This window comes from Ooceraea biroi, chromosome 10 (assembly GCF_003672135.1).
Source record: "Ooceraea biroi isolate clonal line C1 chromosome 10, Obir_v5.4, whole genome shotgun sequence".
Taxonomy (NCBI): Eukaryota; Metazoa; Arthropoda; class Insecta; order Hymenoptera; family Formicidae; genus Ooceraea; species Ooceraea biroi.
The window spans coordinates 11,410,424-11,434,589 of NC_039515.1; the positions used below are offsets into that span (position 1 = coordinate 11,410,424).

The 24,166-nt window shown below is 46.3% G+C and overlaps 1 protein-coding gene across 2 annotated transcripts in view; it reads left to right on the forward strand.

Moving 5' to 3' along the window:
* LOC105286591 (muscle segmentation homeobox) overlaps positions 1-21,719 on the forward strand; it is a 90,894-nt gene extending 69,175 nt beyond the window's left edge. Inside the window, exons 2-3 of one of the 2 annotated variants that reach the window (XM_026973145.1) lie at positions 10,069-10,074; positions 19,804-21,719. In XM_026973145.1, coding sequence (XP_026828946.1) covers positions 10,069-10,074; positions 19,804-20,171 — 374 coding nt within the window. In that variant the 3' untranslated portion in view covers positions 20,172-21,719. The remainder of the gene's footprint in view (positions 1-10,068; positions 10,075-19,803) is intronic. The other variant, XM_026973146.1, reaches the window with a different exon arrangement.
* Positions 21,720-24,166: the final 2,447 nt, after the last annotated feature.

The window sequence follows — 24,166 nt, forward strand, 5'->3', positions numbered from 1 at the left end:
AGAAACACTATTAGAGCTTGAATGGGAAGTCTTACCGCACCCCGCGTATTCTCCATGCGATTATTATTTGTTCCGGTCGATGCAACACGCTTTAGAGAATACACACTTTCATAATTTCGAAGAAGTGCGAAAATTCGTCGACGAATGGATCGACTGAAAAGAAGAGTGATTTTATCGTGGTGGAATCCATCTCTTGCCAGAGCATTAAATGTTGATCGTACAACAGTTACCAAAGATTTACATGAAATGGGAAAAATTCAGAAAGTAGGGAAATGGGTTCGACATCAATTATCGGAGAGTGCCATTGCGAACCAGTTGAACATTTGCATTTCGTTGATCGCCAGGCAAAAAAAAAGAGTCTTTTGTCTCGGATTGTTACTGGGGATGAAAAGTGGATTTATTTTGATAATCCGAAACGCGGAAAATCATGGGTGGATCCAGGCGAACCATCAACATCCACTCCGAGACGCAATATTCACGGTTCAAAAGTAATGCTCCGTATTTGGTGGGATAGTGTACTATGAGCTGTTAAATCCGCACGAGACTGTCACGGCTGATCGTTATCGACACGAATTGTACAAGTTGAAGCAAGCATTGGACGAAAAATGACCACCAATTGCGAGTAAACGACGGAAAGTGATTCTTCTTCGCGACAACGCTCGACCTCACGTTGCGTTATCGGTGAAAGAAACACTATTAGAGCTTGAATGGGAAGTCTTACCGCACCCCGCGTATTCTCCATGCGATTATTATTTGTTCCGGTCGATGCAACACGCTTTAGAGAATACACACTTTCATAATTTCGAAGAAGTGCGAAAATTCGTCGACGAATGGATCGACTGAAAAGAAGAGTCATTTTATCGTGGTGGAATCCATCTCTTGCCAGAGCATTAAATGTTGATCGTACAACAGTTACCAAACATTTACATGAAATGGGAAAAATTCAGAAAGAAGGGAAATGGGTTCGACATCAATTATCGGAGAGTGCCATTGCGAACCGGTTGAACATTTGCATTTCGTTGATCGCCAGGCAAAAAAAGAGTCTTTTGTCTCGGATTGTTACTGGGGATGAAAAGTGGATTTATTTTGATAATCCGAAACGCGGAAAATCATGGGTGGATCCAGGCGAACCATCAACATCCACTCCGAGACGCAATATTCACGGTTCAAAAGTAATGCTCCGTATTTGGTGGGATAGTGTACTATGAGCTGTTAAATCCGCATGAGACTGTCACGGCTGACCGTTATCGACACCAATTGTACAAGTTGAAGCAAGCATTGGACCAAAAACGACCACCAATTGCGAGTAAACGATGGAAAGTGATTCTTCTTCGCGACAACGCTCGACCTGACGTTGCGTTATCAGTGAAACAAACACTATTAGAGCTCGAATGGGAAGTCTTACCGCACCCCGCGTATTCTCCATGCGATTATTATTTGTTCCGGTCGATGCAACACGCTTTAGAGAATACACACTTTCATAATTTCGAAGAAGTGCGAAAATTCGTCGACGAATGGATCGACTGAAAAGAAGAGTGATTTTATCGTGGTGGAATCCATCTCTTGCCAGAGCATTAAATGTTGATCGTACAACAGTTACCAAACATTTACATGAAATGGGAAAAATTCAGAAAGAAGGGAAATGGGTTCGACATCAATTATCGGAGAGTGCCATTGCGAACCGGTTGAACATTTGCATTTCGTTGATCGCCAGGCAAAAAAAGAGTCTTTTGTCTCGGATTGTTACTGGGGATGAAAAGTGGATTTATTTTGATAATCCGAAACGCGGAAAATCATGGGTGGATCCAGGCGAACCATCAACATCCACTCCGAGACGCAATATTCACGGTTCAAAAGTAATGCTCCGTATTTGGTGGGATAGTGTACTATGAGCTGTTAAATCCGCATGAGACTGTCACGGCTGACCGTTATCGACACCAATTGTACAAGTTGAAGCAAGCATTGGACCAAAAACGACCACCAATTGCGAGTAAACGATGGAAAGTGATTCTTCTTCGCGACAACGCTCGACCTGACGTTGCGTTATCAGTGAAACAAACACTATTAGAGCTCGAATGGGAAGTCTTACCGCACCCCGCGTACTCTCCGGACATTGCTCCATGCGATTATTATTTGTTCCGGTGGATGCAACACGCTTTAGAGGATACACACTTTGATAATTTGGAAGAAGTGCGAAAATTCGTCGACGAATGGATCAACTGAAAAGAAGAGTGATTTTATCGTGGTGGAATCCATCTCTTGCCAGAAAGATGGGAAAAAGTTATAGAAAAGGAAGGAAAATATTTTGATTAAGGTATTCATTCATTATCATATTTAAATACATGCGTTTTTGAGCAAAAAACCCTCAAAACTAAATCACACCCCTAATACTGGAATACTGAAATTTCGATGGACGTTTTTTTCTGCTCTACCTTCCGTCTTCATCTCGCGTTTCCTCCTGTCTCTCTTCCGTGAAAAGACCGATCGCGGAGTACGGATCCTTCGATAGCATTTCGGAGCGGTAGACACGCATAACTGCTCCGGTTCTCGGCTCGCGTCAATCACCATATAAGAGGAGAGGCAGCAGTTTGCTTTGGTGCGTAGCAAGTTCCTCGCCACATGCTTGGAGAAGTCGAAGGAACGCAATAGAGCGGAAGGGTGAGCGAGCGAGGAGCTGAAGAGCGGCACGAGGGAACGTCACGGGTTACGTTCCACGGCGGAGTGACGTTCCTAATGCGAAACTAAGGAATTAGAACAGTCGCGCTGTCTAATGAGATACTAATTGCGCCGCGTTCCCGCCGTATTGACTCTCGGCACGGGGATCAGATAAACAGAACTCCCGAGGCCGAGGGAAAGTGAAACACGCGCGTGAGATTTAATCAAACTGCTAAATTCGCGAACCAGGAAGCGGTCTCCTCCAACGGGGGGGGGGGGAGGAGAAGCGATTAAAGCGTTAAGAAACATGCATCCGCATTATAAAGTATCCGCGAAAATATTTATGAAGACGCGAGGAGACGAGGAGATCGCAATACATTTAATTGCGGTTTATCCCGACGACGGAAATAAACGGTTAGCAGAAATTTAGCTGGAGAAACTGGAGAAGATAAGAACGTCCGCGCGTCGCGTGTTGTTGGCCGCATACTGCTGGAGAGTATGCAGATATATCCCGAGCGAGTAAATAATTATATGACAATCACGGTGAGTTGCGCCGTTGCGTTGGCAGGTACGTCTACGTAAACGTGGCGTACAATGATCGTGAGAAACGCGAAAAGAGGGTGCATTAGAGAGCGGGAACGAAGCGGCGAGCGAAGCCGGTCTCTAAATTTAATTTCAGTTTCCGCAAGGCGGTCGATCTCCGCGGTGTTAGCGCTATCTGCTTTAAAATGACTGTCGAGGGTTAAATATCAAGCGTGCATCTCCGACACGGAATCGCCGGGAGGAATATAATTTATGGTAGCACAAGTAATCACAGTGCTCCTTACGCACGCTTATCCTGCCTTGCTCAACGAGCCGGGATAATGTCGTGCATTTGAAAATAAGGTGGAACGAACTGCACGCGCGCGCGTCGCGTATAAATAATACGGTGGAGAATGCGCGTGTAACGCTCGCGCGCGCGCATTAAAAGCGCGTTTCGAGAAGAAACCACGTGCGAGGCGAGTTAGAAAGGCTTTTCGGCTTTCAACTCTCCTCTCAGGGTGTCTCCTTTGCGCGAGTAATAACGCGGAGGCGTAATAAAATAAAAACACTTTTATTTAAAATTTTGACGGGGATGGACTACTTGCATATTTTTTAATGGTTTATCGGTTTTTGACTCACTTTGCCGCCCCTCAAATTTTGCCCCTTATATTAATCCTACACTGCTTATACTATTTTATTATTACGTCACATCAAGGTTCGAGGTATCAGAATATCAGAACAACGCTTGCACTCGTACGCTCGTGAAAATGCAATCAACGGTTTGTCCTTAGTCCGTGGCGAAGTGCGACGAGACTTTCGTAATCGCGAGTGATCGCGCATTAGCGCTGTATCCGATTACGAGATGCGTATCTTCGGAGACTAGGTGCTAACCGCTCGTTAAATCGCGATGCGTGCACGAACGCGGCGCGCTGGAACTCGCGCGGGTGCGTGAGTGCGTACTATCTCGCGCGAGACGCGCTCAACGCGCGCGCTCGAAAACGCTGAAGCGCTATCGTGGGAAAGACGATCAAATCGATCCGCCGAGGGACGGATAATTACACGCCGTTTACGGAGAGAGTCGTAATTGCCGTCTATGATTATTCAAAGTAAACGCCTCTCGAATATGCCTCGAATTCACTGATTAATGATATCGCGTTAGCGGCGCCGGCGTGGAACTCTCGCGCGCGCATTGCGCCAATCGCAAATTGGCGAGTGCTCGCGCGAATCGCGTGTGAATCAACGCGTCTCGCTCTTAATTCAATCGATTGTCATCGCTCGGAATACCTCCGCCAGAAATGGCACGGCGCCGTTACTCAGCGGGAAATTACGGTGCATGGTTTGCGGCGTCGCCGTGTGATGAAAACGTTAATAATTTTCCTCTGTGTATAACGATACCGATAAATCGATAATCACACGTGGTGGCCTCGAAGGCGAATCATCGCGCGTTGAAATAAATCTTGTTGCGCTCCTCTTCGCGGACGCTTAGCGGTTCCTCCGCATTTTGCAGTCGCCGTTCATCCATATTTATCGAGCCGCTTTACAACAATCTCGCGATCGAAATGCAGCTCTCCTTCGGCGAGCGTCCTTCTCATCGAATCTTGCACCAATCACCGGTAGGCAAAAACGTCGCAGCAGCTGCACTCGATCAGAGCTGCCAAGTCTCTCGCATATCGCGTGCATTTCTTCTGGTATTTCTGTCGGAAGGCAAGGTATTAGGAGTGTGATTTAGTTTTGAGGGTTTTGCAACAGATGGCTGTAGTGTCAGTTTGTTCCAATAGCTGTTTCCGATAACTGTTCTTTCTTACAGTGTTGACATTATCCATGACATTTAGTAGCATTATAGCAATAGATGCAATCACAGTCGTGTTTATATCATCGTAAAAATGCAACTTCCGAAACAGCATTTTCGACATGCGTTGCTTTTGTTTTTTAATCAAAACAAAACTGCGGCTGACGGTTATAGAATTCTTGTGGAAACTTATGGTGATTCTGCCCCATCAATTAAGACGTGTGAATACTGCTTTAGACGCTTTAAAAGTGCTGATACTGATGTGAAGGACAAAAAACGCTCGGGACAACCAAGAAAGCTTGAAAATGCAGATTTGCAAGCATTATTGCACGAAAATCCAACACGATCCACTTCAGAACTTGCCAGAGCATTAAATGTTGATCGTACAACAGTTACCAAAGATTTACATGAAATGGGAAAAATTCAGAAAGTAGGGAAATGGGTTCGACATGAATTATCGGAAAGTGCCATTGCGAACCAGTTGAACATTTGCATTTCGTTGATCGCCAGGCAAAAAAAGAAGAGTCTTTTGTCTCGGATTGTTACTGGGGATGAAAAGTGGATCTATTTTGATAATCCGAAACGCGGAAAATCATGGGTGGATCCAGGCGAACCATCAACATCCACTCCGAGACGCAATATTCACGGTTCAAAAGTAATGCTCCGTATTTGGTGGGATAGTGTACTATGAGCTGTTAAATCCGCATGAGACTGTCACGGCTGATCGTTATCGACACGAATTGTACAAGTTGAAGCAAGCATTGGACGAAAAACGACCACCAATTGCGAGTAAACGACGGAAAGTGATTCTTCTTCGCGACAACGCTCGACCTGACGTTGCGTTATCAGTGAAAGAAACACTATTAGAGCTTGAATGGGAAGTCTTACCGCACCCCGCGTATTCTCCATGCGATTATTATTTGTTCCGGTCGATGCAACACGCTTTAGAGAATACACACTTTCATAATTTCGAAGAAGTGCGAAAATTCGTCGACGAATGGATCGACTGAAAAGAAGAGTGATTTTATCGTGGTGGAATCCATCTCTTGCCAGAGCATTAAATGTTGATCGTACAACAGTTACCAAACATTTACATGAAATGGGAAAAATTCAGAAAGTAGGGAAATGGGTTCGACATGAATTATCGGAAAGTGCCATTGCGAACCAGTTGAACATTTGCATTTCGTTGATCGCCAGGCAAAAAAAGAAGAGTCTTTTGTCTCAGATTGTTACTGGGGATGAAAAGTGGATCTATTTCGATAATCCGAAACGCGGAAAATCATGGGTGGATCCAGGCGAACCATCAACATCCACTCCGAGACGCAATATTCACGGTTCAAAAGTAATGCTCCGTATTTGGTGGGATAGTGTACTATGAGCTGTTAAATCCGCATGAGACTGTCACGGCTGATCGTTATCGACACGAATTGTACAAGTTGAAGCAAGCATTGGACGAAAAACGACCACCAATTGCGAGTAAACGACGGAAAGTGATTCTTCTTCGCGACAACGCTCGACCTCACGTTGCGTTATCAGTGAAAGAAACACTATTAGAGCTCGAATGGGAAGTCTTACCGCACCCCGCGTATTCTCCATGCGATTATTATTTGTTCCGGTCGATGCAACACGCTTTAGAGGATACACGCTTTCATAATTTCGAAGAAGTGCGAAAATTCGTCGACGAATGGATCGACTGAAAAGAAGAGTGATTTTATCGTGGTGGAATCCATCTCTTGCCAGAGCATTAAATGTTGATCGTACAACAGTTACCAAAGATTTACATGAAATGGGAAAAATTCAGAAAGTAGGGAAATGGGTTCGACATGAATTATCGGAGAGTGCCATTGCGAACCGGTTGAACATTTGCATTTCGTTGATCGCCAGGCAAAAAAAGAATAGTCTTTTGTCTCAGATTGTTACTGGGGATGAAAAGTGGATCTATTTTGATAATCCGAAACGCGGAAAATCATGGGTGGATCCAGGCGAACCATCAACATCCACTCCGAGACGCAATATTCACGGTTCAAAAGTAATGCTCCGTATTTGGTGGGATAGTGTACTATGAGCTGTTAAATCCGCATGAGACTGTCACGGCTGATCGTTATCGACACGAATTGTACAAGTTGAAGCAAGCATTGAACCAAAAACGACCACCAATTGCGAGTAAACGACGGAAAGTGATTCTTCTTCGCGACAACGCTCGACCTGACGTTGCGTTATCAGTGAAAGAAACACTATTAGAGCTCGAATGGGAAGTCTTACCGCACCCCGCGTATTCTCCGGACATTGCTCCATGCGATTATTATTTGTTCCGGTCGATGCAACACGCTTTAGAGGATACACGCTTTCATAATTTCGAAGAAGTGCGAAAATTCGTCGACGAATGGATCAACTGAAAAGAAGAGTGATTTTATCGTGATGGAATCCATCTCTTGCCAGAAAGATGGGAAAAAGTTATAGAAAACGAAGGAAAATATTTTGATTAAGGTATTCATTCATTATCATATTTAAATACATGCGTTTTTGAGCAAAAAAACCCTCAAAACTAAATCACACCCCTAATAGATACAAAGCGATACGAGGCCCGCGTGACAATTGATGATTCGCGCGACAGCGCGGATAACGCGCAACATATTAATTAATAACGGTGCGCGGGAACAATTGATCGATCGTGCGAGCGTGAGCCGGAGTGATACTCGGCCGCGAGTGAGCAACGTTGCGGAATTCCACGGTTTTGCGCGGCGCTTATCTGCTTGATGCATATCGCCCGATACGGGGACCGGTGTAATCGCGATATATAACACGATAATAATGACGAATCGCGATAAGGATCTCAGAGTACCGGTCACGCCTACAACGTATATATCGCTAGACGACGGCGTGTAGCGATATAACGATCGTGACTGCGCATTGGTGCGTAGTGATCCCTGCGAAGTGACTTTCCTCGCGAGATAACATCGGGGTTACATGAAAACTAAATGGCAAAAGACGTTGAGAGATTATGTAGTTCCTGCTTAGCCACGTAGGCGCTGCATCGGAGATCCAGTACAAATCGATGCTTTCTAAAACCCCTCCGACGCGGAGCTTGGCGTTCCTCTTGCCGCGACGCGACATTATGTTTATAGGACGGCTCGGATAAACTATTAACCAGTCGGCCGCGCGTTTTCATGGGATTTTTTCCGCCGATCCGACGCGACGCGACGCGACGGCGATCCAGCTTGCAGATTCGTGAGGAATCACCGCGAGTCGCAATTAAGAATGGTGATGTGCACGAAAGTCGGCGTTCGCGTTGCTCAATATGCGTTCGATCGGTCTGAAGGCAAAGAGAATAGGTGACGAAGTCGGGGTGAGAGGGAGAGGCCGATCGAAAGCAAATATAAACGACGAGGAAGATAAGAAAGAGGCGGGCTCGTCGGCAGAACCGGTACCTCCGTGTCGAGAGCGTAGGACGATGCAATGAAGCCATTAATCGTCCGTTGCAGTTACGCGTTACTCGCAAATGTCTTTCGCTCGTAACTTTTCAGGCTTATTATCGTCAGTCGTCCGCCTTTCACGATGAAACTGACAAAAACTCTTCCACGTCCAGTTTCACGTAAATTTGAGGGCTCGGGAGAGATTCTGTGATGAGATGTGACATAATCTTACGTGACGTAATCTACTAAGCGAAAAATTAAATTTCTCAAAAATTTCTAAAAAATTCACTGATTCACTACTGTGATGATTATATCCATCACGAACTGTACGTGAGCATCATTAGAATGGTCTAACGACAGCGATTAGATAAACACTTGGGTAAAAAATTGGGTAAAAAAAATATGTATGTAGCATGTAATGAAGCGTACGAACCATGACACACGTTCATGTTCTACACCAAAGTTATTTATTATCGCAGTGTTACCACCGAACGATTCTTAAGGGGATCCTGGAGTCGTCTGTATTACCGGCGGAATTGGTCGATCTTACTGTACTAATTACTCTTTAATGATTGTATAGAATGAAAAATCCTTCTCCACGATTAAAGTATACAAAGAAATATACCGAGCGAAACTCGACTTTATGTTAAAAACGACAAAAAAAATTTACAGTTTTATTATCGGCTTATTGTAACGTCGCCTCGTACATTAATGTTCTTAATATAAATGTTTTGCAGTTTGTGTGGCCAAAATTCGATAATCGCAAGGACGGAACAAAATGAAAGAATATGGGGAAGCTTTTAGAAATGAGTTTAGAAGCCTAGTGTAAAAGTAATTAGTGCAGAAAGATTCGTGATCATTTCGTGCCTACGTATGCCTGTGAAATCGTGGCTGAATAAAAAATTGTGATTTTTTTCCGTTTGGAAAGTTAAGTCCTGCTTTTCACATTACATTATTGTGTGTACTTTCATCGTGGAAAAGGATTTTTCATTCTGTGAATTCAATAAAAAGAAAATGCAGGAAAATCATCGATTCCGCCGGTAATTCAGACGCCGCGACGGAGTTCACTGGCCACTCCAGGATCCCCTTAATCGCTCTGCTATAAAACATGTATACCGCCTAAAGTATACTGAAGAGAAAGGGACGTAAAGTAACGACAATGAGAGACCGCGCGCTCTTTAATGGAAACGAGTTAATGACCCGTGGAAGCGTAAACCCAATCACGTACATCGAGTAACGATGGACGAGTGACCGATCAGTGGCCATTATTTACGGTTATGGGTATGGCCGCGGATCCCATACGGTTGGTTTTCGTAGGACTCCACGAGTCAGCCGGGAACCGAAGCTCTAACGAAGATCTCGTCGGCGATCACCGGCGCAATCGCCGAGGGAAGCGACATTTAACGTTTTCAGGCAAGCGGAGAGATATCCCGGCATCGATACAAGTTGCATGCGCGATATGCTGACGGTGCGACCGAACGCGATCGCAGCTCTTGCTTACGTGTGAACGTATGCGAGCGGGCGTACCGCTCGCTTCTATAACAATGTACGCGATGTGTGTGGGATATTTTACTGACAATGGCCGATGTTGCGCAAAAGGCACGAATGAGATTAATGCGAAGTGTATTTAATGAAGCTGTTCGGCAGGACAAGAGTTTAATCGGCATGCTTTTTCTTTTTTGTTCCCAGGACGAAGTAAGTAACGACCCACGGCGCTTACGAGCCGCTAGCGTCTCGGGCTAGACGAGACTAATGACGAAACCGCATCGGGGAACGTGAGCTTTTCTGAACGAAGCCATTATTACGCTTATTGTGTAAGCTTGCCCCGTGCTCGATTACTGGCACGTCTGCGTTAAATCGATATCTCAATGACGTCCAGCGGGTTCGCAATCAGATTGATTCATCGATATGTGTAAGACGACATCAGCTTTCACCTTTCTGCGATTCGCCTCATGCTGTTATACGATGCAATTAGATTAAGATAGATTGATGACGCGTTTACAACTTTCAAAGTGCATCGCATACCTTTTGCAAAGTACTCGAGGAAATTCATTGTTCCTATCCTCAATTAATCTTCCAATTAACGTTCTAGACTTTCTCTTTCCACCTTTTTTGTACGATTTTACTCTTCTGCTTGATTTTGTTTCTGTTTGATTTTACTTTTTCTTTTCCTCACCGTTACACCGCCGTAATCTTTCTCTCTCGCCATGCTTCGTCCCATCTTCCAGCTGTCTACTTGCTTCTTGCAAAATGCCATCGACGCAGAACGCACGCGGAGCGGGAACGGGGACGCGAAAAAACCTTGCCACATAAATAATTGGAAAATGTGGGTTACAAGGTATATCGTTATTCCGCCCGTGATACCGTGCGTTCGCTCGCGGCGAGCGCGCGCAGGAGGAGACACATAAAGCGGCCTATGCGGAATTCGCGTCCTGGATAACGAGGGCCGATGCGAACGTCAACGTCGTCTGGTCTTAAAACTGTCAATCGGGAGCTGCGCGCATTGCGCGACTCGTCGGAGGAAGAGAGACAGGGAGAGTACTCGTAATTCTCGAGGGTCGAGAATGACTCGGGAGAATCGAGGAGACCTGCCTTGCTCGGCTCCGTGTCGACATGCTTAGCCTCGTTTGTCCCAAGTAATGGTCGCAGTCATAACTCAAGCGACACCGCTCGCGCTCGCTATACAGGCTCGTTCATGTATCTCGACACGTATCCGGACAGACGGGGATCGGAGGAGCCGGATCAGATTCACGGAAAAGACGGGCTCTCGATCAGGCTCTCTCGCGGTCCTCCAGAACGATCTCCAGCAACTATTTCCAGCCGATCGTTCGAGCGTCCGATTCCGGCGAAACACGCCGCTCGATCGACCTCCTCGTCGATCCAGTCCGTTTCGATACTCCGCTCGTCATTATGCTTCGCCGTGCTTTATGTTTATTTCGTGCCGCGCTGTTGAAATCGCCGTCATTTGCCGCCTCGGATAAATTGTCGACCGTTTCGAGCCGAATAAAGCTGAGAAAATGCAATATTTTTTAACGGGAATTTGTTAGCTGCATCGGAGAACGTTACGCAAAGGCCGTCATCGAATTTGCGCAGCTAATCGGTGAGAATTGACCGAAGTGCGTCTCTGTCAACGACATCGAGGCAATGGCCTTAACGAGTTAACGACGCGTCCTCTTGCTTTGTATTATCCCATTAACCCCGCTGTCTTTTAACGACGATGATAATTATTGGCGATGAATTTCGCGACGTTGATTTGATAGAACGCGCTCGTTATCGGTGCAACGAGTACTATAAACGAGACAGATGCTTCCTTTGACGATTCTTTTCTCTTGATTTTAATCTAACTTTACATAAGCAGCATTATCTGTTCCAGTAACAAAAAATGTCTAAAACGGGCTTAACAAACAAATGAAATCTTGCAATTACAAAAAGAATAATATACGATAAAATGTAGATCGACAGATTTATCATGAAAAATGACACAACCAAATATTAAATACGCGTATCTAAATTGCAAGCCGCGTAAAGAGTTGTACAATCACGGAAAAAACATGAGAAGCCGCTTTCGTAACAGATCTCGACTAAACGTAATTTATCAAGACACAATAGTCTCATTACGCGTCGGAAGCTCATTCAACGATCAACGCTAGCTTGCTCCTGCAACGATAAAAAAATGACGGCAGGCGACAGCGACTGAATCCAATCCTGACTGAATACTGAAACATCCAGTTGAAAGAGAGAACACACGTATGTAAGAGGCGAAAAATAACTAGGAGACTGCCTTAGATTTGAACTCGAACTCTCCGGGATCCCTGGTTCACACGCCTAGGTCTTAGGCTGTACGGCCAATACTCCTACTGTTGTGATCAATTTGTTTTCATTCCGATCCTCTATACGACCTGTCAGTCTCGACTATCTTTCCAGATCTTACAGCTCGGCCAGCCTGACATTACATTCGTCCCCGAATGTCTCCAAATCGTCGGTTCACTCCACTTGAGTCCCTTCCAACCTCCATTTTTGGTTCACTCTTCTGAGTCCCTCCCAACATCCATTTTTGGTTCACTCTTCTGAGTCCCTCCCAACCTCCATGTTGGTTCACTCCTCTGAGTCCTTCCCAATCTCCGTGATGGTTCACTCCTCTGAGTCCTTCCCAATCTCCATGTTGGTTCACTCCTCTGAGTCCGTCCCGACCTCCATGTTCAGGCTTCACTACCGGCCAGCTGCTTCTCAACTCCCTCCTCTCCGAGGGGTAGCGAATGAATCTCAACTGTCTTCGAGGGGTAGCGGATTTTATCCCACTTCTGAATTGTAAGAGGCGAAAAATAACTAGGAGACTGCCTTAGATTTGAACTCGAACTCTCCGGGATCCCTGGTTCACATGCCTAGGTCTTAGGCTGTACGGTCAATACTCCTACTGTTGTGATCAACTTGTTTTCATTCCGATCCTCTATACGACCTGTCAGTCTCGACTATCTTTCCAGATCTTACAGCTCGGCCAGCCTGACATTACATTCGTCCCCGAATGTCTCCAAATCGTCGGTTCACTCCACTTGAGTCCCTTCCACCCTCCATTTTTGGTTCACTCTTCTGAGTCCCTCCCAACATCCATTTTTGGTTCACTCTTCTGAGTCCCTCCCAACCTCCATGTTGGTTCACTCCTCTGAGTCCTTCCCAATTTCCGTGATGGTTCACTCCTCTGAGTCCTTCCCAATCTCCGTGTTGGTTCACTCCTCTGAGTCCTTCCCAATCTCCATGTTGGTTCACTCCTCTGAGCCGTCCCGACCTCCATGTTCAGGCTTCACTACCGGCCAGCTGCTTCTCAACTCCCTCCTCTCCGAAGGGTAGCGGATGAATCTCAACTGTCTTCGAGGGGTAGCGGATTTTATCCCACTTCTGAATTGTAAGAGGCGAAAAATAACTAGGAGACTGCCTTAGATTTGAACTCGAACTCTCCGGGATCCCTGGTTCACACGCCTAGGTCTTAGGCTGTACGGTCAATACTCCTACTGTTGTGATCAACTTGTTTTCATTCCGATCCTCTATACGACCTGTCAGTCTCGACTATCTTTCCAGATCTTACAGCTCGGCCAGCCTGACATTACATTCGTCCCCGAATGTCTCCAAATCGTCGGTTCACTCCACTTGAGTCCCTTCCAACCTCCATTTTTGGTTCACTCTTCTGAGTCCCTCCCAACATCCATTTTTGGTTCACTTTTCTGAGTCCCTCCCAACCTCCATGTTGGTTCACTCCTCTGAGTCCTTCCCAATCTCCGTGATGGTTCACTCCTCTGAGTCCTTCCCAATCTCCATGTTGGTTCACTCCTCTGAGTCCGTCCCGACCTCCATGTTCAGGCTTCACTACCGGCCAGCTGCTTCTCAACTCCCTCCTCTCCGAGGGGTAGCGAATGAATCTCAACTGTCTTCGAGGGGTAGCGGATTTTATCCCACTTCTGAATTGTAAGAGGCGAAAAATAACTAGGAGACTGCCTTAGATTTGAACTCGAACTCTCCGGGATCCCTGGTTCACACGCCTAGGTCTTAGGCTGTACGGCCAATACTCCTACTGTTGTGATCAACTTGTTTTCATTCCGATCCTCTATACGACCTGTCAGTCTCGACTATCTTTCCAGATCTTACAGCTCGGCCAGCCTGACATTACATTCGTCCCGAATGTCTCCAAATCGTCGGTTCACTCCACTTGAATCCCTTCCAACCTCCATTTTTGGTTCACTCTTCTGAGTCCCTCCCAACATCCATTTTTGGTTCACTCTTCTGAGTCCCTTCCAACCTCCATGTTGGTTCACTCCTCTGAGTCCTTCCCAATCTCCATGTTGGTTCACTCCTCTGAGTCCGTCCCGACCTCCATGTTCAGGCTTCACTACCGGCCAGCTGCTTCTCAACTCCCTCCTCTCCGAGGGGTAGCGAATGAATCTCAACTGTCTTCGAGGGGTAGCGGATTTTATCCCACTTCTGAATTGTAAGAGGCGAAAAATAACTAGGAAACTGCCTTAGATTTGAACTCGAACTCTCCGGGATCCCTGGTTCACACGCCTAGGTCTTAGGCTGTACGGCCAATACTCCTACTGTTGTGATCAACTTGTTTTCATTCCGATCCTCTATACGACCTGTCAGTCTCGACTATCTTTCCAGATCTTACACGTAGATGTCTATCGGGACAAGCTCGTGTACCATCACTCGCGACTCGTCGTCCTTTCGCGCGCGGATTGTCCTAGTTGAGCCCGCTGTAATTTTCATGCATTCCCGACTTTTCCGCCGTTGTCCTCGTTGCCGTTTCCCTCCTGGCGATGGCTTCGCGTCCGTCGATGCTGGCCGCGCGCAATTAAAAGCGACGTGACGAGCAAGTCGAATGGCACAGGCCGATCGTTACGGTCGTATGGAGGACGATGCAATTCGTACGTAGCAATACGACTTACTTCGCCTGCGGCCGCTTAATTGCACCGGCCGCATCTAGACCGTCTGAAAGCGAGACTAAAGCGCGCGACTAACCGGCACCGAGAGGCTCCCATTGCATCGCCTAGGTGCATCGTCTGCAGCCGATTGTCGGTGCTTATTGTGCTGTCGACGCGGCCTAACACGCGGAAAGCTTTGTTCGCGAGCACCATGATTATCGCGTCTCGCGAACGACGCTTTGGCACGTGAAAAAGAAATATCTGAGAGCGAGAACTGCCTCGAGGTTCATGATTGTTATTAATTTATGGGAAATTCTAAAGCATCTGTTATAGACTGTCTCACGCTTTCCAATTTGGCCAGTTTCCAGCTCGTAATTCGACTTCCTTCGGTTTCAGGTTTGTTCAACAATTTGATTCCACAAATTTCTTGATGATGAATTAAATTTACCAGTAGTATCGCTGCGATCGCTTCGAGCTGACTCTCGATAATCGTTCGCGATTACATTGCTCGTGATGATGCCATAGGGATCGTCCGATAAAATTGTCACTTGAAATACAAAACGCGACGTCACTCGCGCTCGGCCGTTCGCGGAATCCCACTAATTCAGGGATGATTTTTCACGTATTCCAGGTATAGCTCTCCCTTCTCATTCTTCGCCGTGCCGCCGCCTTCTCGTTTCTGCCGATACGAATGTAATTAAAGGCAACGTGACGAGCAACTCGAGCAGCCGACTGAAAAGACGATACGTGTAGCGCTGCCAATTCGTTACGCGAAAGTCGCTCGAAGGAGAAACCGGAGGCCGCTGTCTGACATCTATCTCAAGGGTGGAACGAAAAGATTAGCAATAATTTCCACAGTCGCTAGACAGGCCGCTGCAACTTTGTACTTCGTGCCGCGGAGAATTTTAACGATGCGTCTTTTCGATACGGAAACATCCCCATCACGCCTTCCGTTCCGCGATCGAGTTAATCTCCTCGATTCTCCCCCGTAACGATCGAGCCGATCAGCGAACACGTCTGTCGGTGGCGACATTGTTGCAGCGAAAAAATGCAATTAAACTGACGTGCCAGACTACGAGCTGACGTCTATCTCAGGAGTGCGACAAGGAAATTAGTGTTTCTCCGAGGCCGCACATCGCCGGGGTATTCGGGGTTGCGCTTGGCAGAGGCGGGGGCGTCTTAGCATTATTGGTTTTACCCTCGAGTCTTTGGAGAGGGATTACCGTAAGTGGGAAGGGTGAGAATGAGAAGAGAGTCTGGAGGGCGCGCGAGAGGAGCACTTCATGGCGCGCGTTTCCTACGCCTGACTGCAAGACTCCTTCGCTTAAGTAATTAGACTACCGGCTGTTCGTTATCTCGGTCATTCCTGGAGCAGGAGAAAACTGCCGAGGGTGGCGTACGCGCTGCAGCCAGTCGACACCTCGATACATCGAGCGGGCGGGCTTATCGATTTCCTGCTGGATGCTCTAGAAAAATGATCTCTCTCGCAGTCTCTCTCTCTCTCTCAGAGATATTTCTATTGCTGTGTCATTTTCGTCCTGAAAGCTACAGCTTGAATGCCGAAACCGCAGCTTCTCAATTGCGCAATGAAAGTGCAAGAAATTTCGTAGTTAATTGAAAAATACGGCACGTCTCTCTTGTCTCGTATCTTTTAATATTCATTTATGCAGATTTCTTCGCGTAAATATTTCTTCCGATTTATAGGTGTTTCTCTCTCTGTCTACGTATCGGCGAAACGCGCAAAAATAGCGGTGCAGTCAGAGCGACGTAAGATATGTTACAGGCGCCATCGAGTTCGACAAAGATGAATTTCTTAGGAGATTTTCATGACTGCACGTATAGAGATCGATCGACACCGCCGGTTGTAAGAGCCAATCAGAGCCGGGAAACTAACGACTTAAGCCTCGACGACGCCGATGCTTGATCGTGCGGAACAAACTGCTTTTCCGATAATATTGCTTAAAGCATGTGCTGTGATTTTCGTTTTGAGTGATTACGCGCGGTAAAACGATTTTCACTGTGAAATTCATACGTGCCGGACGACCCTCGTTGTCGACAGTAATTTACTACCGCACAGCAACATTCGATAATTATCATTTGCAATGCAACTCACACTCCGCGAGCCTGTAATTTCTGATCTCCCTTGGCTGATCGTTAAAACCTGGTTCACGGGCAAATTGTTTGACGGTAAATCGATCGTAATCAAGTAGTTTCCCGTCTTGTGGTGTTTATTGCCCCGTAACTACGACGATTCCCTCGAAAACTAACATCTAACTGAGCGTAGCAGCACGCTTGTCGATATATCCATCACGAGGAACGTAATTTTCGAACAACGTGGAGAAAAAGAGACGAAACAACACAAAATGCTTGCATTCTCCGAGTTCAAATGCGGACGGCCACAAAAACCGATGTTGCAGATATCGATAATCGCAAGTTATTCGAGAGCACGAATCACTTAAAAAGAAATACACGGTTCTAGGGAAAAAAAATTAAAATACGGATAAACTAATACAGAATAAAAAATATATAATCACACGCGTCGAAAACGCGTTGAAACAGCATCAACAGCAACAATGTTTATCTGCTCCGCGAAAGGTCTCTCTCGGCCGTTCCTCGTTCTTCTTTCCGCGCGGCATATTCAATTCCGACGGCCTCAAGAAGCCAGCGCGCGATATGATCGATAGCTCGAAGTCGTCTTACGTAAGGGCGCCCGTAAAATCAACGCGCGCCGCAAAAAGCCGTCAATTTATACGCTTTTTCCACGCGAGGCGTTGTACGATTTCTGACTCTGGTAACGATTGGGTGGTCGCGAAATTTCCACGGAATATTCAGCAGACCAGCTCGGCCGATAGCGCCAGCGTTGATCGTTATGATTTGATTTATACGCAATTATAGGGAGCCGCCGCGCCGGTGCGGCGTACATGAACGCGGTGCGTTCGTGCGGGCCGGTGTTTTATCTGAGGTGAATTATTATTCGCGTGCGGGAATCACACGCTAGAGGAGTAGTCACGCGGTAAAACCGCGAGAAAAGCGGAGTCGCGCGCGTTTAGAAGCGCGTAAATCGCGCGCCGAGCGCGAGCCGCTTTTACGCGCCGCGCGTTCTTCCTGTACGCGCGCGTGCGAGTGCAAGGTAATTTTCTTTGCACCTATCGGGATGCATGTGTCCTGGGAAAAGTTCTCTTAATCCTAAAAGTCTCTTGGGATATGTTTGCCTCGCTAAAATTGACAAAGATCTAGTTATTATTATTATATTATATATAATTGAATTGCAGAGAGTTACACGCTCTGCACCCCAAATTCTCTCTCCGAATAAAAGAATGCATTTTTAGTAAAAATGTTTTACATTCATTTAAGCCCGTTTTAGGCTATGCAATATATTGTGCAAGATTTGACGCAATTTTTAAAGCAAGAAAATTGCAGAATATCATACACAAATTGCAAGCAAATTGCATGTGTTTCGTAAATTGCGCAGGATGTTCAAAACGTGCTTTATTCCTGAGCAAGTTTTTGTCCGCTGGCATGCGCCATAGTTTGTACGTTTCGAGATCTGTTCTTTTTAGCTGAATTGTCTGCACTAATACAAAAAGTATGTACATCTGTTCGTTTTAGCTGCCTGCACTAGTGCAGAAAGAACCTCAAAAAGAACTTTTGTTACTTATTTGTTTATAATTAGTACAAGTTATGATAATCGCCTCGCTACTCGCCTCTGTATTATTCATTTTGTTATGCATGTTCCTATTAATAGGCACGCTATTCCTACATGACTGATACGTTCCTCCATGTTTTCAGTTCGTACGATGCATATAATCTTGCAAATCTTAAATAAAATGTACAGTATAAATCACAATACAATTTAACGGCAAGCAATTCTTGCAGCAAAAATTGCTCAAGCAATTGCGTCAAATCTAGCGCAATATATTGCATAGTCTAATACGGGCTTTACATTTGGAGATTACATTTTGTACATGTATTTATTCTGCTGGTGTCGGCGAGCTTAAAAATGTTAGTGCAACTGTTCTGGCAGCTTTCGCTCTTCGCTGGATACGTTCCGGCGAGTTTGCAAGACGCCCCGCGCCAGAAGAAATTGAAATTATGCGGCGCGCAAAAGTACGACTAATTACGTTCACCGCGCGATAGAGAGATTGTATTTAATTCAGTTAGCGTCTAGTTAATTATGTAATCTCCCGAGCGATCGATCTCGGCATTCCGCCATTGAGATTCCACGCGAAGTCGAGCAGGGGGATCGCGCGGACGCGGCTGGCGCGTTTTATACGCGCGTAAGATACGCAACGTAGCGGCAATAATAATGCGTTTGATTTACGATAAAAGCCAGCCGCGGCGATTCCGCGCGGACGCGTCCGCAGCACGATAAAGCAGGTAAGAATCGGGACGGAAGGATTTACTCCGTCGGCAGGACGATCCTTCGACTCGGACGTTTATTCCGTCGACGAACTTTCCGACCCCGGCTCCTCCCAAGCAACCGGCTTGTTATAGAAGACGCTCGCGCGCATAACCGGACTTAGAAAGACACGAACGCGCCGCGAGAGAGAGAAACACTTAAAACACAGTCTAGACAATAAAAGTTGCCGTAAAACTCGGCGGCCGATGGTTCGTTAATTTCTCAAATTTATCAGCGCGTAAACTCGCTGAATCAATGCCTGACCGAGGACGCGCGGCGGCATCGCGAAGTAGGTACTCCGCGGGACAACGTGGCATATTGTCTGCGCATATTGTCTCACTCGTGGGAGATGTCATCCGATCTTTATCGAGTAAAGGTGCAAATGAACCGACTTGCGCGAGAGAGGATAAGAGAGGAGATGCAGCTTGAAATATTAATTTCGAAAAAAAGAACAAAATTATATGCTTGTCTGTCTCCTCACCGCCAAACGGATATTCCTGATTTTCCCTGCGGAATTGCGCGAGCACGCTAACTTTATATTCCTCTGCGTGACATTTACACGCCTCGCACGACCGTTCTTCGATGAACATATTGACAGATATGAGTTAACGGTAGAACTGTCCGGTGTTTCAGGTCCGCGCACGAGGAGGGTGAAGAGGACGGACGTTCGCGGTGGCGGCACCCCGGAGGAGAAACGTCCCAGGACGGCGTTCAGTGGCGAGCAGTTGGCGAGACTAAAGAAGGAATTCGCGGAGAACCGATACCTGACGGAAAAGCGGCGGCAGCAGCTCTCGAGGGACCTGGGTCTGAACGAGGCGCAGATCAAGATCTGGTTCCAGAACAAGCGGGCGAAAATCAAGAAGGCCAGCGGCCAGAAGAATCCGCTGGCGCTTCAGCTGATGGCGCAGGGCCTCTACAATCACTCGACGGTGCCGCTCAGTAAGGAGGAAGAGGAACAGGCCGCGGAGCTTCAAGCGAAATGACCATTTTAAATTGGAACGTTCGACAATTTTGACGTAAAAGACTTCACGTCTGATCCCAAAGATGCTGTAAACGAAAATTATTAAATCACGTGTATTCGAGTTTATATTTTTCACACAAGAGGAAAATCGAAAAATAAGGTCTGGAAGTGTCAAAGATTAATTAGCGTATACAATTTTCTCAGCATGATCAGCAAAGTTTTGATGACATAGAGATGTGTCACAAGGTAATCTTTTCAAAGGCCAATAATTATTTTTCCTGGAAAGAAGTGTGGACATTACTTGTCGAAAAGTATTTCTCTTCTTTCGCTAATGTCCAGGTTTTGCAAACTAAATCGTAACTAACCAAAGCGGTGCAAACCTTCATGTTATTTAAGAAGAAGAGAAAGCAAGAAATGTATGATACATCGTATTGAAAAGACACACACTTGGCCAAAAGAACTAATGAAAAGAAGCTAGTGAAAGAAGCTTTCGCAAAGCGAGCCAGAGCGAACGATCTGCCATTTCCCTTCCTTTTCAAATGAAAGACTGGCGTATTTATTGATTTTGCTAGACGTACTAGTTAGGCAGCAGAATCAGCTCGAGGAACACCCTTGTTTCAATTAGAGCTTCCGATAGAACGACGTTTGGCGCACGCCCTCGTTCGACACAATTGCGAGAAGGAAATTAGTTACCGAGATGGCCATCGCGAGTAAGCCACCATTTTTTCGAAAGATGTTGAAAAGAAATCAAAACTTACGCGGCATTACGCATATTTTAATCAAATCTTGTGCGAGAACAGCAATCAGCAATACAAAGCGTCTCACAAAATTGGCGAATCTTTCGGATTCTACTCTGCAATTCATAGAAAAAAGAACAGTTAATTATAATCGTTAATAATAACGATATTATTGCGGAAAAAAGTTAATCTTTTTAAACAAAAATATTAACATTATTGCGCAATTTTCCTTCGCAGAATTTGATCCAGTCTGACGTAAAAGTAAAATGTGTTTGACTTGCGGTGGCAGTTAATTTGTCACGAAGGGGATTAACAAGTGCCATTTCTCTTGCAATTTTTCCGGCGGTATTGTTATTAATATTGTTTTTACCTGAAAACCTATAGAGTCGCCTCGCGATGAGGAGAGATCGATCGAGCAAGTGAGGGGAGGAAAGAGAGGAGCCTAGAGGTTTTTCGTTAATTTATTGTAAAAAATGTAAGATATTATATATCGCGTGAAGAGAGAGAGAGAGAGGAAGAGAGAAACCGGAGTGTGATTGCGACGTGCAATAGAATATTATACATATAGAGAAAAGAAGGATAAATAGAGGCGAGTTATGTATAGGTGTGTTGTATATGTAATCGGGGCGCAGAGCGAGAGACGTGTACATAATTTACCATTTAGCGGCGGCATTGTGGCCCCGATAGACTGTTTAAAATGTAACTTAGTTATTTATTTATGTATGGTATATGCAGCGTAGCGAGCGCATACGAAAACGAATCAACGCGACAACTCTCTCTGATACTTGTAAGATTATTTAAATTCGAATTAAATACTCCTATTATCAAGCCAGCGCCAGCATGATTTATTTTGTCAGCACCCATCTTCCTCTCCCGGTCTCTATTCACCCTCAATCCCAACCCCACCCAATTTCACGTGAGTGTTTGCTCGCGGCAAAGTGTAATCTACGGCAGCTGCGAAATCGGAAACCTGATTAATGAATTGCGCGTCACCCGCGTGATCACGTGTCACGACTGATGACTGTCACAGACTGTGCAACTCGCTGCATAACTGTTTTATTAACAAATAAAGAAAACGCTTGGAAATTTTAGACAAGCATCGACGACGATTCTTGAATAAAAATAATTTGCGAAGCGAGTTATCGCCACGATTGGGATTTAATTAATGGATCATCGTGTGGATGGTGATTCGGAAAGGAACAGTTTCTTTTTGCATATTTTCGGTTATCGGCGCGGTGTGAAGGAAAGCGGGGCAGCGGGGAAGATGGTCGAGACGATCTCCGCGGGGATAAAAGCGGCGGGGCGGGTCGATTCGCATTCAGCATTTGGCGCATGCTTCCACCCCCGACTCGTTTCAGGCATCGCCCGAACCCCATGAAAAGCCCCTCCTGCTGCCGAGATATCGATTGATTTACAGTCGAAAGGTGGCCATCGTTGATATGAAACCAGCCACGCCTACGCGGGTGTACCGTAAACGCGTTGCGTGTGCTGCGTTACGCCGTGATCGCGAGTGGTGTCGGTTAACGCATATCATACTTCATTTAACCCTAGCAGCTATCGCTGTCCACGCACAACCCCGTGCTCCGATCCATTACTTATCTCTTTATTACATCGCTTACGGGGAACATTGTACTTTTCCGTAAAACCGCAAAACGTGGTCTTACGAGTCCGTTGTGTAAAATATTCAACGAATTCGCGTGCAGTGTCGATTAAAAAAATAACATAATTACTCAATCTGAAAACATGCACGCGTAAAATTGTCCAATCATTTCAGCAGCAGTCCATATACTGTTTCTTCCACTAATTAGTCTGTGAATAAAACAAAGATCAATTAAGTTTTCAATTAAAATGCAACAAAAATGTCCTCGAGCCTCGATGAAGCGTCAAATGTTTCTGACCAATTGGAGGGATGGAAATCGAAGGTATCCGAGGAACATCGAAACTCAAGCGCTGCTGTCAGAAAGGATGGCTGGTAAGTAATAGGTAACATTAACGTACAAGCGACGGCGGAGTGGAAGGACTGACATGACGAATAATCGGCGATGCTCACTTTCGACTAGACTTCCGTTACACCCTCGTCCACGGAAAGAAATGGCTGTTTTTAGCCGTGACGATTTAGGCGTCCCGATATCGTTTTGACCCAGTAACGTTTCCTCAAGATAGGACGCGAGTGCCGAGTCATTATTAACTCCGTGAAACAAATGAATCGCTAAAGAGCCCTGACTATGGGGATGACTAATGGCCGGTACGGTTACGAAGTTGGCACGCTGAATCACAATTTATTGCTAACTGATAACCCGCCAGATGTGCAACGCTATGTAGCAATCTCATTACGACAGGGACCTCGTTTCTGCCCGCATCTTCCTCGCGCTCGCGTCGCCCGGGGAAGGCGTGCCGCGTTTAGTACCTCTTATCCAAGCAGCGCTCGGTAATCGGTAATCTCGGTAATCTCAGAGCGGGTGCGCCCGCCAAGCGATTCGGCGGCGATCGAACGCGCCGTGCCGATTCTCCTCGAGAATCGGGTCTCGGGTCTCGGGATGATCGAATGCCGAAATCGACCGCGTTTCGACGCGTCTTCGGGAATCTATGGAAATCCGCCGCGGCCGGGGTCTCGTTGACCGGGGTGACTAATAATGGCCAAAGTACGACGACCGATCATCGGCCCGGACCCCCGACGCCGGTCAGCGGGCCCAATACGTCCCTGTCAGATTAGAATCGCGGTACTTGACAGACTCGCGCTTCTGTCTGTCCGTACGGCTGTCCGGCGGGGCCTCCGGAGGGTCAAACACCACGGCAGATCCATAAAGACGACCGTGCCCGCTCCTTTGTCCCGGAATCTTTACAAATGAGATACAACCGAAGAGAGAAAAGCGGACGCATACGAGGTGGTACGCAGGCATTAACCCCGGCCGACCTGTTCGGCATTCTTGAAGAAACCGCGTATATTCCAGTCGACGTGAACCAGCCGGGGAACTCGAATTATGCATCCGTCTGGTTGGTGCCCCTCGCTCGTGATTCGTTGCGACATATTCTCGGATATTCGATGAGACGAGAGCCTCGGCTGCAGATAGGGATCTGCGCGATGTGGCCCCTCGGCTTGAGAATTAAGCGAGACTGAACGGCCGCGAGTGATAAGCCGATAAATGATGGACGCGGCCTCCTCTTGGATTATCAGATTATTTTGTGAATTTATGACCGCGACGAATCTCTCGGCAGCGTAATTGTATCGGCAAATGCACGGCCGCGAATCGCAAATTGTATAAAATCAATTCTCTTGATT